Genomic DNA, 18526 nt, shown 5'->3' on the forward strand with positions numbered 1-18526 from the left:
GGCGTATAAGAATAGGAAATGCCAGGGTAAATTCATTTTTGTCTGGGGTGCTTGGTGCTCCTTGACCCATACTCCATGCACATATTCCATGACTACTCCCTGTGCTCACTGATTGCGTTCTCAATTAGCTTATTTTCATATTTATTTTTGTTTTCCTTCCCCATTGTGTCAGCGCCTGTCCGACGTTTGTCCTCTATGTTTGTTTGTCTACGTCTCTTGTACTACCTGGCGGTGTTCGGATAATTTGTTGTTCTGCTGGCAACCCAAGTTCGATGATCGATGGTAGCCGGATGTTCTGTTTATTTGTTATCTCTTGGTCTCTGCTTCTCGTTGAGCTGGCTTCTGCGGTCTTTTACGTCTGACCCTGTCGCTCCCATGATATGCTCTATGTCTACCAATGAGTGCCTTCACAACTATTGTTGATGACCATGTTTACTGTTTGTAGGCCATGTGGCCGATATTGTTAACTTTTCAATAAAACGAATAAAAAAATTAAAAAAAAGTTAGACGTGAAAAATTAGATTTTTTTCACTAAAATGCTGGTGTTACCCCAAAGTTTCATTTTTACAAGGGGTAATAGGAGAAAAAGCCCGCCAGCCTGGATCGGAGTCTGGTATGGTCATTATCTGTACCCGGATCATAGTGGAGACAGGGTAGACCTTAAGCAAGCAGGGGATTTTGACCTGTGTGGATTTGTGGCAGTCAGGGATATATTGAGCCTCTCTGCAGTGAAGGATAGGAAGTGTGAGAATTATTATTGGCTACATAGTCCCTCACATGGAGGAAACCTATCTTTAAAGTGTGGATTCTGTGGGAGCTATAACAGTACCTTGGTTATCATCAGTGTACACACACGGAGTTAATAGGGGCCATTGCTGAGGAAGAAAATAATTGTATTTATTAGCCTATTTCATATCATATAGGCGCTCTTTGATGTACTTTGATATTCAGGAAGTGGAACTAAACCTGGAGGTCATGTCAAGGACCTTGGTCCTATTGGTTATCAAAGACATTATTGGAGACTATATATGAAGAGGAATCCCACAGAAACTATATCGTATATTAATTAACCCTGCTTGCTGTGTGTTCTGTGTGTTCATCCTGCCTGTTACACATTGAATAGAATAAGTTATATTTCTCCACCGTGTGTCCGGGGTTTAAGTATAACCCCTGATGAACCGTGGACATATCTAACCCACGGGGAAACGCGTCGGGTTTGACAAGGGTGTTAAATAGGGGATCGACCCTGGAGGGAATCTACCCTGTTTTGAGTCTTTATGTATTGTAGACCGATGACTCTGTATCCATTTTATAGTAAATATAGGTTTTAACTGGATTTAATAAAAGTTGTTAAATTTTAGCTATTTTGGTTGGTCTTGAGTTAGTAATAGGAGAAAAAGCCCCCCAATTTTTTTTTGTATGTAAATACCCCATATGTGGATGTAAAGTGTTCTGCAGGCACACTACAGGGCTTTGAAGAGAAGGAGCGCCATTGGGCTTTTGGAAAGAGAATTTGGTTGGAATAGAAGTCAAGAGCCATGTGCAATTACAAAGCCCCCATGCTGCTAGAATAGAGGACCCCCTACAAGTGACCCCTTTTGGAAACTACACCACTCACGGAATGTAATAAGGGGTGCAGTGAGCATTTACACCCCACTGGCGTTTGACAAGGACAGATCTTTGGAACAGTGGGCTGTGCAAATGAAAAAAAAAAATCATTTTCACAGACAACTGTTCAAAAATCTGTCAGACACCTGTGGGGTGTAAATGCTCACTACACCCCTTATTACATTACGTGAGGGGTGTAGTTTGCAAAATGGGGGTCAAATGTGGGTGATGGGGGTCCACTGTTCTGGCAGCATGGGGCTTTGTAAACGCGCATGGCCTTCAATTCCAGCCCAATTCTCTCTGCAAAAGCCCAATAGTGCTCCTTCTCTTCTGAGTCCTGTAGTGCGCCTGCAGAGCACTTTACATCCACATATGGGGTATTTCCATACTTAGAAGAAACTTTCAGCACACTTTGCACAAGCTTTGAGAAGCTGTATTGCGGAAGAAGACTTTTCTGCACACACGCCAAGGAAGCTTCGTTTGCTGTTATTTTGTATGGGGCGTCATGTATGGCATCATAAGAACACAGCGTTCCAAGACAAACACTTGCTACCCACAGTAACATTTGGTGGAGGTTCCATCATGCTGTGGGGCTGTGTGGTCAGTGCTCGTACTGGAAGTCTTGATAAGTTTGAGGGCCGCAAGGATTCAACTCAATATCAGCAGATACTTAAGAATAATGTAGAGTAATCAGTGTTAACCCCTTCCCGCTATAGGACGTATGCATCTGTCCAATCATCCGACATGTTCGCGCATTTGGACGTATGCATACGTCCTAGCAATCTCCGGCACTGACGCGGGCAGTGCAGTAGATTGGCGACGGGACCCGGCTGTTAATCACAGCCGGAGTCCCGCCGCAGCTGCGATCGTGACTGTCCCGGCAGCATTAACCCCCTAGATGCCGTAATCAATCCTGATCACGGCATCTATGATGTTGACAGGGGGAATGCTCTCCCCCTGTTCCCCAACGGCGCCGCCGCGATACGATACGATCGCAGGTTGCCGTTGGTTGCTATGGCAGCAGGAGGTCAGATCGTGATTGCACAGGCTGTAGTGTGTGCAGCTCATCAGGTCATACTGTGCTGCAGTACAAATGTGTGAAGTGTAAAAACAAACAAAAAAAAAAATACCCCTTTCCCAATAAAAGCCCCAAAAAAGATCAAAAACACAAATCATATACATAATAGGTATTGCCACGTCCGTAATGATGTGTACTATAAAACTATCATGTAAATTATCCCGCACGGTGAACGCCGTAAAAAAATCAAAAAAAGCACAAAATTCGCCAATTTTGGTACAAATAGAATAAAAAAGATCAAAAATGTAAGCACGTAGCACAAAAATGATACCAATAAAAAGTAGAGCTCATCCCGCAAAAAATAAGCCCTTACTCAATGGCGTAGGATGAAAAATAAAGTTACGGCAGTTGGAAAATGAATGGCAGAAAGAGAATTTTGCTCAGAAAAGGAAAAAGAACAAAGAAAGCTATATAAAATGAGTATCGCCATAATCATACTGACCCACAGAATAAATATAACATTTTTACCGCACAGTGTACACCATAAAAAAAAAGCCAGAAAATTTCCAGTTTTTCACAATATTTTGAGGTTTTTCACAAAAAATGCTGCAACAAAAATGCACCACTTATATAAAGTATAATATGTCACGAAAAACAATCTCAGAATCTCTCTGCTCAGAAAAAGCATTCTAAATTTATTACCATTTAAAGAGATACATGTCAAAAAAAAAAAAAAAAGCCTGGTCATTGAGGTAAAAAATGGGTCCGTCCTTAAGGGGTTAAAGTGAAATTATACTGGGGCTGGATATTTTAACAAGACAACGACCCAAGATACTAAAATCTACTCTAATCTAATTTATGCAGAGGAATAAGTGCAATGAGGGAGATTTATCAAAACCTGTCAAGAGGAAAAGTTGCTGAGTTGCCTATAGTAACTAGATTGCTTCTTTCATTTCTGAAAGGAGCAATCTGAATGGCTGCTAAGCAACTTTTCCTCTGAAAAGGTTTTGCTAAATCTCCCCCAATGTTCTGGAATGGCCATCCCAGTCCCAAGACCTGAAAATTTGTGGTGTGATTTGAAACAGACTCCCCATGCTCGGCAACCATCAAACCTAACTGAACTGGAGATGTTTAGCAATCATTTAAAATACCTTTAATTAGAATTTAAACACTCATTATGATCATATCCGTGTTTGTTCAGTTATATGACTAAATGAGTAAAGCTACTAACTAATGACCCATCATAGTGGTATTGTGTGTGTTATTCATATAGTAGGTAGTATTAATGCAATTAGAGGTATTCTGTTATATTACCTATTTTTGCATCTAGCTGCTAGCAAGTGGTTAGTGATTTTTAGATTATACAGGGGGAAATTTAAAAAAAATTTGAATATCGTGCAAAAGTTCATTTCTTTCAGTAATACAACTTAAAACGTGAAACTAATATGAGAGACTCATTACATGCAAAGCAGAGTTAAAGATAGTTCAAGCCATGATTTGTCATAATTGTGATGATTATGGCTTACAGCTCATGAATACCCCAAGTCCACAATATATTATATAATTTGGTGAGCCATGTCATCTGCTGGTGTTGGTCCACTGTGCTTCATTAAAAGGGTACTCCACCCCTAGACATCTTATCCCCTATCCAAAGGATAGGGGATAAGATATCTAAGCTGGGGACCCCCAGAATCTCCCTGCTGCACCTGGCGTTCGTTTAGAGCGTCGGGTGCAGCACCAGAGGCTCGTGATGTCACGACCACGCCCTCCCATAGACTTGCATTGAGGGGGGCATGGTCATGACATTACAGGCGGGGCATGGCCGTGATGTCACAAGCCTCTGCCCTGCATCACCAGTCCAAGTTCGCTCCATGCACCGGAATGTCTGGGGTGCCGCAGCCATAATCGCTGGGGTTCCCAGCGGCGGGACCCCCGCGATCAGACATCTTATCCCCTATCCTTTGAACAGGGGATAAGATGTCTAGGGGCGGAGTACCCCTTTAAGTCCAGGATCAACGCATTCATTTCCCAGGAGATTTTGGAGCACTTAATGCTTCCTTCCGCAGAAGAGTTGCATTACTGAAATAAATTAACTTTTGCATGATATTCTAATTTTTCTAATTCCACCTGTATTTCTTTATGTACTTTTTAAAGATAGTTGTTTAGATTTTAGTAATTTAATAAAATGAAGTTTCATTTTTTTCTGGGATATGAGGTTATAAAAAATGCAATTCTGTGGTTTAATTTTTTTTTACGTTAATGCCACTGACTGCACAGGATATTTAATGATATATTTTAATAGTTTGGACAATTACGCACGTGCCAATACCAAAAATGTTTATTTTTATTATGTTTACAAGCTTTTTATATGAACATAAACGCCAAGAAATTGAGCATATTTGAATCAAAGTAAATTTTATTAACATATATGCAAATTTAGTTAAAACATAAAAATAGATTAAAATCTAATGATTTAAATCCAAGAAAACTACTCAGAGGCCACAAAGCAAAAAAAGTATAAGATCCAACACTTATCATCGGCCAAACATTAAAGGACAACTGCAGGCGGCATTATACTTATCCCCTATCCACAAGATAGGGGATAAGTGTTTGATCGCGGGGGGTCCGACCGCTGGGACCCCCCCTGATCTCCCTAATGGGGAGCCGCCATAAGCGTCGGCGCTAAGGCGCATAGCGTCGACCTAGAGGTCGACGGTGACGCCCCGTCTCCCCGTCCCCATACAGTTCTATGTGGGATGTATGGAGGAGGCGTGCCGGCCGCAACGTCATGCTGCGGCTGGCACGCCCCCTGCATGGGAGAGCCGCGGACCCAGCATTCGGACCCCCCGTGATCAAACACTTATCCCCTATCTTGAGGATAGGAGATAAGTGTTTGTAACGCTACAGATGTCCTTTAATGGTAAGGTGCATACATGAATAGGAATAGAAAACCCAGCTAATAATAAAAGTAAAACACAACCTACAATCATATGATAAAGTGCCAGTGCATTATATTTTGCCAAAGGAAAGTGCATGTAGTAACAAAAGAAGGTTTTGGTGGTGGTAACGGCATCCAGGGTTCCCACACCAGACATCGGAAGAAGCCTTGATTGTGCAAAACATAGGGTGTGGAGGCTCTGGATGCCATTACCACCACTGGGTATTACCTTCTTTTGTTACTAAATACACTTTCCTTTGGATATCTATAATGCACTGACACTTGGAATTCATGTCATTTTAATCTGTTTTTATCATGCTTTGTATAAGTTTGCACATATGTTAATAAAATTGACTGATTCAAATAAGCTCAATGTCTTGATGTTTATGTATGTTGGTGTAAAATGTACTGTTTTGGGGTTTTCTTCGAGTGAAGTTTTTTTTGTATGGTATTGTGACTGTGGGGATAATAGTCTGAACCACAAGGACAATGGGGGAGATTTATCAAGACCAGAGGAAAAGTTGCCCATAGCAACCAATCAGATCGTTTCTCTCATTTTTCACAGGCCTTGTTAAGAATGTAACAAGTAAGCTGATTGGTTGCTATGGGCAACTTTGCCTCTGCACAGGTTTTGATAAATCTCCCCTATTAGGTTTAATTTTGGGTTGTTGAAGCAGCTCTCAGATCTGGTTTAAAACATAGTGTCATATGCACAACTTTCAAAGGTGAGTGAACCATTTAGATTTTACACTTCTTGTGTGTGTTCTTTTTTGCATGTGCATTTACATATCATATTACTTACTTGCATTTTCCTTATTTGACACAGCATTTATTCCAATGTTGTCAAATTTAGAACCACTGTTGTCATCCAGCATATCGCCAAACTAAAATAAAAACACACTTAACTTTAAAATTGAAAACACAACATTTCAGAGACAAGAATTACATATAATTGTGCTTCAATGGGAATTTGCAAGATGCTTTACCTCCTCCGCAGCAGCCAACATGTCATCAGCTTTTAAACGTCTCTTCTTTCCCCTTTTTACTTCTGTGTAATAAAAAATTAAAAAAAGCTATATGAATGAGCGTAAACATTATCATATTTATTGTCCAGACACATGTATAGACAAGGAAGGTAATAAGACCAGCACTATCGTTCAGTGCTAACCTCTGCACTCTCCACTAGGTGTGGACTCCGATCACTATGTGGTGTTCAGCAAGCAGGACAGTCTTACAATAAGTGTATTCCACTAGTAGGCTGAAAAATACTGTTGAGCTCATGTTGAGCTCACCTGGAGCTGATTTCTTAGCACCTATTAAGAACACAGGTCTAGGCACATATAGGGAGAGGGTTGTTTAACCACTTAGAGACCACAAGTGTACAGGTATGCCTATGCTCCCTGGTACTTAAGGACCAAGGGCGTACTTGTACGCCTGTGGGAATTTCTGTCCACGCCGCGCACCGGGCAAGGACCGGGATGGTTGCTGATATCCCCCCCCCATGTCGGCGATTGCCGCAAATAGTCAGTGAATTCACATTGGCAATTCCGGGTCATACAAGTCTCTGGTGACCCGGAAAATAAGGGGGAATCAGGGTTATCCAAGACACCCAAGATCCCCCTGAAGGGATAGGAGTGAGGTGGCAGCGACCAACCAATAGCAGATCGGGGGGTTAAAGGTCAATTCCTTCGTTCTGCCAACCCACAGCAGTCTGGGCAGAACCAACGGTGACCGACGCCGGAGGCCCACTTACCATCGGCGATCAATGGAGGGCGGCGATCCTACAGAAGGCAGTGAGTAGTTGCCTGGCAATATCTGGAGGGCTAGTTTTGAGACCACTATACAGTGGTCTCTAAACTGTAGCCCTCCAGATGTTGCAAAACTACAACTCCCAGCATGCCCAGACAGCTGTTTGGGCATGCTGGGATTTGCAGTTTTGCAACAGCTGGAGGGCTACAGTTTGGAGATCACTGTGCAATGCTCTCTAAACTGTGGCCCGTCAGATCTTGCAAAACTACAACTCCCAGCATGCCCAAACAGCAAACAGCTGTCTCGGCATGCTGGAAGTTGTATTTGCGTACATCCAGCTGTTGCATAACTACATCTACCAGCATGCCCTTCGGCGTTAAGTACATTCTGGGAGTTTTAGTTTTGCAACAGCTGCAGGCACACTGTTTGTAAAATACTGAGTTAGGTAACAGAACCTAACTGAAGGTTTTCTAACTAGTGTGCCTCCAGCTGTTGCAAAAGTACAACTCCCAGCATGCACGATCTGTCAGTGCATGCTGGGAGTTGTATTCTTGCAACAGCTTGCCCCCCCCCCCCCCCCAATGTGAATGTTCTGGGTACATTAACACGGGCGGGTTTACAATGAGTTTCCTGCTTCAAGTTTGAGCTGCAGCAAATTCTCCGCCGTAGCGCAAACTCCTAGCGGGAAACTCACCGTAAACCCCGCCAGGGTGAATGTACCCTAAAAACACTACACTACCACATCATAAAGGGTGAAAAACTAGATATACACCCCCCTTAGACTGTCCCCCCCTCCCCCAATAAAAATGAAAACGTATCGTACGGCAGTGTTTCCAAAATGGAGCCTCCAGCTGTTGCAAAACAACAACTCCCAGCATTTACGGACAGCCACTGACGGTCCAGGCATGCTGTAAGTTTAGCAACAGATGGAGGCACCCTGTTAGGGGTATTCTACGCCTGTGATTCCCAATGTCCACCCCTATGCAATCCCTAATTTAGTCCTGAAGTGCGCATGGCGCTCTCTCAATTCGGAGCCCTGTAGTATTTCAAGGAAACAGTTTAGGGCCACATATGGGGTATTTCCATACTAGTGAGCAATTGCACTACAAATTTTGGGGGTCTTTTTCTCCTTTTACCCCTTATGAAAAGGAAAAATTGGGGTCTACACCAGCCTGTTAGTGTAAAAAAAATAAAAATGTTTACACTAACATGCTGGTGTTGCCCCAAATTTTTTATTTTCTCAGAGGTAAAAGGAAAAAAAGACCCCAAAAATTTGTAACACAATTTCTCCTGAGTACGGAAATACCACATATGTGGGTGTAAAATGCTCTGTGGACGCACAACAAGGCTCAGGAGTGAGAGGGCACTATGTACATTTGAGGGCTAAATTGGTGATTTGCACAGGGGTGGCTGATTTTACAGCGGTTCTGACAAACGCAAAGAAATAAATACCCACGTGTGACCCTATTTCGGAAACACCCCTCACGGAACGTAGCACGGGGTATAGTGAGCCTTGACACCTCACAGGTGTTTGACGAATTTTCGTTAAAGTCGGATGGGAAAATGAAAAAACAACAATTGCTCACAAAAATGCTGGCGTTACCCTAAATTTTTCATTTTCACAAGGGAAAATAGGAAAAAAGCCCCCCCAAAATGTGTAACCCCATTTCTTCTGAGTAAGAACATACCCCATATGTGGATGTAAAGTGCTCTGCGGGTGCACTACAATGCTCAGAAGAGAAGCAGCGCCACTGGGCTTTTGGAGAGAAAATTTGTCCAGAATTGAAGGCCACGTTTGTTTACAAAGCCCCCATAGTGCCAGAACAATGGACCCCCCCCCCCACGTGACCCCATTTTGGAGGGGGGTCAACAGTTCTGGCACCACGGGAGGGATGTCTTTGTAAATGCTCATGGCCTGACTTCCATTCCAAACAAATTCTCTCTCCAAATGCTCAATGGCGCTCCTCTTCTTCTGAGCATTGTAGTGTGCCAGCAGAGTACTTGACGTCCACACATGGGGTACTTCCATACTCAGAAGAAATGGGGTTACAAATTTTGGGGGGCATTTTCTCCTATTACCCCTTGTAAAAATGTAAAATTTGGGGAACAGAATTATAGTGAAACTTTTTTTTCTCATTTACACATCCAACTTTAATGAAAAGTTGTCAAACACCTATGGGGTGTTAAGGCTCATTTTACCTCTTCTTACGTTCCTTGAGGGGTTTAATTTCCAAAATAGTATGCCATGCGTTTTTTTTGTTTTTGTTTTTTTGCTGTTCTGGCACCATAGGGGCTTCCTAAATGTGACATGTCCCCCAAAAACCATTTCAGCAAAATTTGCTTTCCAAAAGCCAAATGTGATTCCTTTTCTTCTGAGCATTGTAGTTCACCAGCAGAGTATTTTATGCCCAAACATGGGGTATTTCCATCCTCAGAAGAGATGCGGTTACACATTTTGGAGGGCATTTTCTCCCATTACTCTTTGTAAAAATGGTAAATTTGGGGAAAAAACTGCACTTCAGTGGAAAAAATTTATTTTTCATTTACACATCCGATTTTAACGAAAAGTCGTCAAACACCTGTGGGGTGTTAAGGCTCACTGAACCCCTTGTTACGTGCCTTGAGGGATGAAGTTTCCAAAATAGTAAGCCATGTGGGTTTTTGTTTGCTGTTCTGGCACAATAGGAGCTTCCTAAATGCGACATGCCCCCCAAAAACAATTTCAGCAAAATTCACTCTACAAAATCCCATTGTCGCTCCTTCCCTACTGAGCCCTCTACTGCGCCTGCCAAAAACTTCACATACACATTTGGGGTATTTCCTTACTCGAGAGAAAATGGGTTACAAATTTGGGGGGGGGGGGGCTTTTTCTCCTAATACCCATAGTAAAAATTCAAAAACTGGGTCTACAAGAACACAAGAGTGTAAATAATGAAGATTTTGAATTTTCTCCTTCACTTTGCTGCTATTCCTGTGAAACACAAAGGGTTAACAATCTTTCTGCGCAGTTTCTATAATGGGGTCATTTATGGGGTATTTCCAAGATCAAGGCCCTTCAAATCCACTTGAACTGGTCCCTGAAGAATTCCGATTTTGAAAATTTCATGAACATTTTGAAAATTGCTGCTGAACTTTGAAGCCCTCTGATGTCTTCCAAAAGTAAAAACCTGTCAACTTTATGATGCAAACATAAAGTAGACATATTGTATTTGTGAATCAATATATAATTTATTTGGAATGTCTATTTTCCTTACAAGCAGAGAGCTTCTTAAAGTTAGAAACATGCCAAATTTTCAATTTTTTCATATAATTTTAGATTTTTTTTTAACCAAGAAATGATGCAAGTATAGACAAAAATTTACCACTAACAAAGTAGAATATGTCACGAAAAAAATCTTGGAATCAGAATAAAAAATAAAAAGTAAAAGCATCCCAGAGTTATTAATGCTTAAAGTGACAGTGGTCAGATGTGCAAAAAAACGCTCTGGTCCTTAAGGTGAAAATGGGCTTGGTCCTTAAGGGGTGCTTTTTTCCTATTACCCCTTGTGAAAATGAAAAATTTGGGGTAACGCCAGCATTTCAGGGAAAAATTTTTTATTTTCATGTCCAACTTTAACGAAAATGTTTTTTTTTTTTGCGTTCATGTCAGAACGCTGTAACGATCAGCCAACCCTGTGCAAATCACCAATTTAGGCCTCAAATGTACATAGTGCACTCTCACTCCTGAGCCATGTAGTTCGTCCGCAGAGCATTTTATGTCCACATATGGGGTATTTTGGGGGTCTTTTTCTCCTTTCACCTCTTGTGAAAATGAAAAGTATGGGGCAACACCAGCATGCTAGTGTAAATATTTGTATTTTTACACTAACATGCTGGTGTAGCCCCCAACTTTACCTGTTCATAAGGGGTAAAAGGAGAAAAATTCCCCCAAAATTTGCAACACAATTTCTCCTGAGTACGGAAATACCCCATATGTGGCCCTAAACTGTTGCCTTGAAATACGACAGGGCTCTGAAGTGAGAGAGAGCCATGCGCATTTGAGGCCTAAATAAGGAATTTGCAATAGGGGCGGACCCGGTTACCTACAGTAAAACCCTACATCAGTGTTTCCCAAACATGGTGCCTCCAGCTGTTGCAAGACTCCCAGCCTGCCAGGACAGTCTATGGCTGTCCAGCAATACTGGGAGTTGTGGTTTTGCAACAGCTGGAGGCTCCATTTAGGAAACACTGTCGTATGAGAATTTTTTCATTTTTATTGGGGGGGGGGGGGGGGGGGGGGGTAAAGTGTAAGGGGGTGTATATGTAGTGTTTTACTTTTTATTATTTGTTCGTTTAGTGTAGTTCAGTGTAGTGTTTTTAGGGTACATTCACACAGGCGGGGGCTCACAGTAAGTTTTCCGCTGGGAGTTTGAGCTGCGGTGGAAAATTTGCTGCAGCTCAAACTTGTAGAAAGAAACCCACTGTAAACCCGCCCGTGTGAATGTACCCCGCCCCAAACCTTCAGCTGTGGCAAAACTACAACTCCCAGAATGCACTGACAGACCGTACATGCTGGGAGTTGTAGTTTTACAACAGCTGTAGGCACACTGGTGGGGAACAGAGTTAGAAAACCGACTCTAGCTCAGTGATGCCAACCCGTGTGCCACCAGCTGTTGCAACACTACAACTCCCAGCATGTACGGTCTGTCAGTGCATTCTGGGAGTTGTAGTTTTGCAACAGCTTGAGGCACACGGGTTGGAATCATTGAGTTAGGAAACAGACTCTAGCTCAGTGTTTCCCAACCAGTGTGCCTACAGCTGTTGCAAAACTACAATTCCCAGCATGGCCAGGCAGTCAGGGATGCTGGGCGTGTAGTTCTGCAATATCTGGCCCTTCATATGTTGCAGAACTACAACTCCCAGCATGCCTGGACAGTCTGGGCATGCTAGGAGTTGTGATTCTGCAACATCTGAAGGGCCAGATATTGCAGAACTACACGCCCAACATCCCTGACTGCCTGGTCATGCTGGGAATTGTAGTTCTGCAACATATGAACGGCCAGACATTGCAGAACTACATGCCCAGCATCCCTGACTATCTGGCCATGCTGGGAATTGTACTTTTGCAACATCTGGAGGGCTACAGTTTGGAGACCACCGTATAGTGGTCTCCAAACTGTGCCACTTCAGATGTTGCAAAACTACAACTCCCAGCATGCCCAGACAGCCTTTGGCTGTGTGGGCATGCTGGGAGTTGTAGTTTTGCAGCTTTTAGAAGGCCACAGAGAAGATCACTTACCGCGATCTTCACTGCAGCCTTCTCCACGCTGCACTTTCTGGCCGCTCCTCCTGTGTCGATGCCGCCGCTGCTGGTCCAGGATGCCTCCGCTGGTCCGGGCCATGCTCCCCCCTCGCCGCCCATGATCCCCCCCGCTCTGCCCCGACTTCGATCGGTGGGCAGAGCGGGAGAAATGAATTCTAACCCCCCGCCCCCAACTGCCATTGGTAGTCAGCCTGATCGACCAATGGCAGGGGATAGGAGGGGGTGCCATCCTTTAGGATGGTCGGAGCTGTCTCTGACATAAATATCAGCAGTCATCCCGGTCCAGCTCTAGGATTAAAAGAGTACTGCAGCCAGAATTCACTTATCCTCTATCCACAGCTACCCGATGGCAGTAGGGAGCTTGCTCTACATTCGCTCTGTTACTGCCGGCAGCGCATCCGCAATGTTAAACGTCTTGACGTCTGATATAACATTACTGCTATCTATCTATATATATAAAACAATGTGTGTGTGTGTGTGTGTGTGTGTGTATGTTCCAGCATCACGTCCAAAAGGCTAAAGATATTAACATGAAACTTGGTACACACGTTACTTATATGTCAACAACAAACATAGGATAGGTAATTTAACCCTTATCTCACCCCCATTTGCCAGGGGCGGGGTTTATGTTTAAAGTCCCATACAAGTCAATGGGAAATATATGTTACAGCATAACTTCCAAACGGCTGGAGGTATTTCGATAATACTTGGTCACATGTTACTTATATGTCCACTTAAAATATAGTAATAGTTAATTTAACTCTTAACTACCCCCATTTGTGAGGGTTGGAGTTTTTGTTTTAAGTCCCATGCAAATCAACAGGAAATGTATGTTCCCACATAACTTCTAAACGGCTGGAGATATTTCAGTACCTGGTACACATATTACGGGACGGGATAGGAGGTCGGGATATGACAACAATATATGAGGACGGGATATGAAGTCAGAAGCTTCCTCCTTTGTTTATTTTCCTCCTCAACAAGGATTAGGAAGGAAACACCGGGCGGTCGGTCGGTCAGTCAGTCAGTCAGTCAATCTCTATCTCTCTCTCTATATATCTATATCTATATCTATATATATATATATATATATAACTCAACATGTGTGTATGTTTGTATGTTCCACAAAAACTTTCAAACGGCTAAATATATTAACATGAAACTTGGCACACATGTTACTTATATGTCAACAACAAACATAGGATAGGTGATTTAACCCTTACTCACCCCCATTGGCCAGGGTCAGGTTTTTTGTTTAAAGTCCCATACAAGTCTATGGGAAATATATGTTACTGCATAAATTCCAAACGGCTGGAGATATATCGATAATACTTGGTCACATGTTACTTATATGTCCACTTAAAATATAGGATAGTTAATTTAACCCTTAACTACCCCCATTTGTGAGGGTCAGGGTTTTTGTTTAAAGTCCCATGCAATTCAATACATATTACAGGTGGGGATGGGAGGTCGGGGTGTGAGGTCAGGGTGTGAGGACGGGATATGGGGTTGGGATATGACAATATATGAGGACGGGATATGAAGTCAAAAGCTTCCTCTGTTGATTTTCCTCCACAACAAGCATTAGGAAGGAAAAACCGGGCAATGCTGGGTACTCAGCTAATATTTAATACAAGAGTATGTGGATGCGAAGGCGTACATTGTTTTGCCTTGTTCTGGGTGCTACCAACCCACGCTACGCAACATCATCTTGCATATCTTTTTAATTATGAGTGTTATTGAACGCCTCATGTACAGGTTTTGCCCAAGGCCTCAAAGTCTAGGGCCATCCTTCCCAATATAGACACTAGCAAATTTAAGAAGCTGTGCCTGGTAGAAAGTGAGGAGGCCATAGTTCTTTGCACAAGTGTTGCAGCCCTTAAATCTGCCGAACAAGTTGGACATCCAGCAACTGGATATGGATGAACTCTCCTAAGAATATCCAACACCATCAATTGATTTATTTGGCTGCATCCCCCTTTGTGGATGCAGCCAAATAAATGTTTCTCCTCCTTAAATTCACTGACGGGGTCATTACGAGGGCTTTATTTTCTTGCAGGATCAAATGAATTTTGTAATGAAACGATTAAGTTTACCATAAAGTGTAGTATGAAACCAAAAGAGAAGAAATAGGAAATAAAAATGCAATTCCAAAACTATTGGGAGGGGGGGCAGGGGGTATTTTCACTGTGTGGTAAGACTGACATAATGGCTTTCTTCTGTGAGTCAGTTAGCTTACACAGATACCAATTTTTGATGCTTTTACTTTTTTAAGAATATACTCAAATAAATCAAACTAGTAAAAATACTCAAAACTAGTAAAAAATGCTCGACCTTTTTAACACCTATATTTTCTGTCTGCAGAGGAGTGTTAGTGCTTGTTCTTTGCAGTATGATCTGTCCCAGAGCCCTAGACAAGGTAATTACATTTTGTGTAAGGCTTTTTTCTTTTTCTGCAGTAATCACAATCAATTACAGACATCAAACAGCAATAGGTGCCCTATTCAGCTCCTTGAGCTTGCTTCATACAGCCCCAGACTTAATTTACTGAATATGTACAGAACTGAACAATACCAGCAAATAGGTGCTATGGGGATAAAAGTAACCATACCTTTAATTTTGCTGTTCGTTGACGGTTAAAGGGGTACTCCGCTGCCCCAGTGTTCAGAACATTTTGTTCCAAACGCTTGGAGCGGGCGACAGGGGGGGTCGTGACGTCACGGCCACGTCCCTGGTGACGTCGCACCACATTCCCTCAATGCAAGTCTATGGGTAGGGGTGTGGCGGCTGCCACGCCCCCTCCCATAGACTTGCATTGAGTGGGTATGGTGTGACATCACAACCCCTGCCACCCTCTGCCAGAATTCTAAAAGAACGCTAGGTGCTGCACAGAGATCGCAGGTGTCCCAGCAGCGGGACCCCCGTGGTCAGACATCTTATCCCATATCCTTTGGATAGGGGATAAGATGTCTAGGGGCGGAGAACCCCTTTAAGCTAGTAAAGTGCAGATGGAGAGCCAAACTGGTGGTGCTGAGCTGCAGCAGCACTCCCCCCTTCCTGCCCTGCTTTGGCTGATTAACATACAGGGCTGGAACACTTTTATATAGTTCATTATGTTTAAAAGTAAATTATAGCCATGAAAGGTTTTACCTAATAAATTGCAACCAACTTAAAAGTTACCATGTATCTAATGTTACCTTTTTCTGGATCAAAGGTTTCTGAAGTGTCCATAAAAACTCCTCCAGTTTCATCACCATCAAAGTCTTCTTCACACATACTACCCAATGAAATTTCTTCATCATCGTCAACAGCGTCTTCATCCCAATCAGAATCAGAATCCTCTACTTCTGATTTATTTTTTGCAGATTTATCCTTGGGTTTTACATTTCTTAAAAAAAACAAAAAAAAAAAACAGTAAAAGATAAATATATAAATAAGCCCCTAACATCTTAATCGTTCCAGTACTTATTATTAGCTGCTGAATACAACAGAGGAAATTCTTTTCTTTTTGGTACAGAGCTCTCATCATGACAGCTGACATCATGACCACAGTGCTCTCTGCTATGGGGATTTTCTCCTACTCTGGACAGTTCTTAAAATGAACAGAGTTGTCAGCAAACACATGCTGCTCTGGACAGTTCCTAAAATGGACAGATATGTCAGCAGAGAGCACTGTGGTCATGATGTCAACAGAGACCACTGTGTTCCAAAAAGAAAAGAATTTCCTCTGTAGTATTCAGCAGCTAATAAGTACTGGAAGGATTAAGATTTTTTTTTTTTGGCACCAGTTGATTTTATTTTATTTTTTAAAGTTTTCCACTGGAGGACCCCTTTAACCCCTTAACGACCTCGGACGTAAATGTACGTCCTGGTTTGGCAGGACTTCGCGCACCAGGACGTACATTTATGTTGTGTGTATGACCGCGAGCATCGGAACAGTGCCCGTGTCATACACGGCAGGTTCCGGTGCTAGCAGCAGCCGGGGACCCGCCGGTAATGGCCGACATCGGTGATCGCGCGGCTGTCCGCCACTAACCCCTCAGATGCCGTGATCAATACAGACCGATCCAATCATCCAGCATGGCGGCCGGAGGTCCCCTCACCTGGCTCTGGCCGTCTCCCGGGGTCTTCTGCTCTGGTCTGAGATCGAGCAGACCAGAGCAGAAGATCACCGAAAATTCTGATCGGTGCTATGTCCTATGCATAGCACTGAACAGTATTAGCAATCAAATGATTGCTATAGATAGTCCCCTATGGGGACATAAAAAGTGTAAAAAAAATAGTTGATAAATGAAAAAATAAAAAGTAAAAAAAAAGTGAAAAATAAGTTTTTCCCATTTTACCCCCAAAAAGCGTACTTTTTTTTAATAAACATATTTGGTATCGTAGCGTGCGTAAATGTCCAAACTATCAAAATATAATGTTAATGATCCCTTATGGTGAATGGCGTAAACGTAAAAAATAAAAGTCCAAAAATGCTACTTTTTTTGTCACATTTTATAAAAAATAAATAAAAATTTAAAAAAATTAAAAAAGTTTTATATTTGCAAATGTGGTAAATATGTGCAAATAAATGAGTCCTCATACCGCCCTATATGCGGAAAAATGAAAAAGTTATAGGTGGTCAAAATAGGGTGATTTTAGATAATTGATTTTGTACAAAAAGTTTTAGATTTTTTTTTAAGCGGTACAAAAATATAAAAGTATCTAGCCATGGGAATCATTTTAATAGTATTGACCCACAGAATAAAGAAAACATATAATTTTTACCGTAAAGTGTACAGTGAGAAAACAAAACCCTCCAAAATGGGCAAAATTGTGGTTTTCATATAAATTTCCTCCCTAAAAAAAAATATTTTTGGGTTCACCGTACATTTTATGGTTTGAGAGGTTTCATTACAAAGTACATTTGGTGACGCAAAAAATAAGCCCTGTAGATGGAAAGGGGTTAAGGGTAAGTGCATTTCCATGTACAAATGTGCTTGTTTCATTAACGACAGCTTGAACACTTATGACAGATTCTCTTCAGTATGTACGTCCACTTACCCAGCAAAATCAAGATCATTGTTCATCCCTGTGTAAAAACTGTCAGCTTCCAATGTATCTATAATACAAGGAAATACACAAATTAAAAATAAATTCATGCAGTGCTACATGACAAGCATCTTGTCTGCTGCAAGTAGAATAACTGATTTGGAGGTTTAAAAGGGGTACTCCGGTGGAAAACTTTCCAGTCAACTGTTGCCAGAAAGTTAAAACAGATTTGTAAATTACTTGTAAATACTACCGAGGAAATTATTTTATTTTTGAAACAGCGCTCTCTGCTGACATCATGAGCACAGTGCTCTCTGTTGACATCTCTGTCCATTTTAGGAACTGTCCGGAGCAGGATATGTTTGCTATGGGGACTTTCTCCTGCTCTGGACAGTTCTTAAAATGGACAGAGATATCAGCAGAGAGCACTGTGCTTGTGATGTCAGTGAGAGAGCTCTGTGTTTCAAAAAGAAAAGAATTTCCTCTGTAATATTCAGCAGCTAATAAGTACTGGAAGGATTAAGATTAAGTAATTTACAACTCTGCTTAACTTTCTGGCACCAGTTGATAAAAAATAAATAAAAATAAATAAATAAAAAGTTTTCCACCAGAGTACCCCTTTAAGGAGTGATATTATATATCTATATACCCTGTTTCCCCGAAACTATACCCTACCCTGAAAATAAGCCCTAGCTGGATTATCGGGGTGGCCTGCAATAAGCCCTACCCTGAAAATAAGACCTAGGCTGGTGGTCTTCAACCTGCGGACCTCCAGATGTTGCAAAAGGTTGGCTGTCCGGGCATGCTGGGAGTTGTAGTTTCGCAACATCTGGAGGTCCGCAGGTTGAAGACCACTGACCTAGGCAATGCCCGGGCT

At 42.2% G+C, this 18526-nt stretch overlaps 1 protein-coding gene across 2 annotated transcripts in view; it reads right to left on the bottom strand.

The window, feature by feature from the left end:
• The window catches only part of CEBPZ (CCAAT enhancer binding protein zeta), a 104455-nt gene that overhangs the window by 11228 nt on the left and 74701 nt on the right, over positions 1-18526 (bottom strand). The window contains exons 12-16 of one of the 2 annotated variants that reach the window (XR_008891429.1): positions 17662-17719; positions 15813-16003; positions 14950-15025; positions 6551-6612; positions 6376-6448 (exon numbers count right to left, since the gene is read on the bottom strand). Coding sequence is in view for 1 of the 2 variants with exons in the window: in XM_056566969.1 (XP_056422944.1) it covers positions 6367-6448; positions 6551-6612; positions 15813-16003; positions 17662-17719 (393 nt within the window). In the remaining variant the exon portion in view is untranslated. Of the gene's footprint in view, positions 1-6366; positions 6449-6550; positions 6613-14949; positions 15026-15812; positions 16004-17661; positions 17720-18526 lie in introns of those variants that run through there. The other variant, XM_056566969.1, reaches the window with a different exon arrangement.

This window comes from Hyla sarda, chromosome 3, assembly GCF_029499605.1.
Source record: "Hyla sarda isolate aHylSar1 chromosome 3, aHylSar1.hap1, whole genome shotgun sequence".
NCBI lineage: Eukaryota > Metazoa > Chordata > Amphibia > Anura > Hylidae > Hyla > Hyla sarda.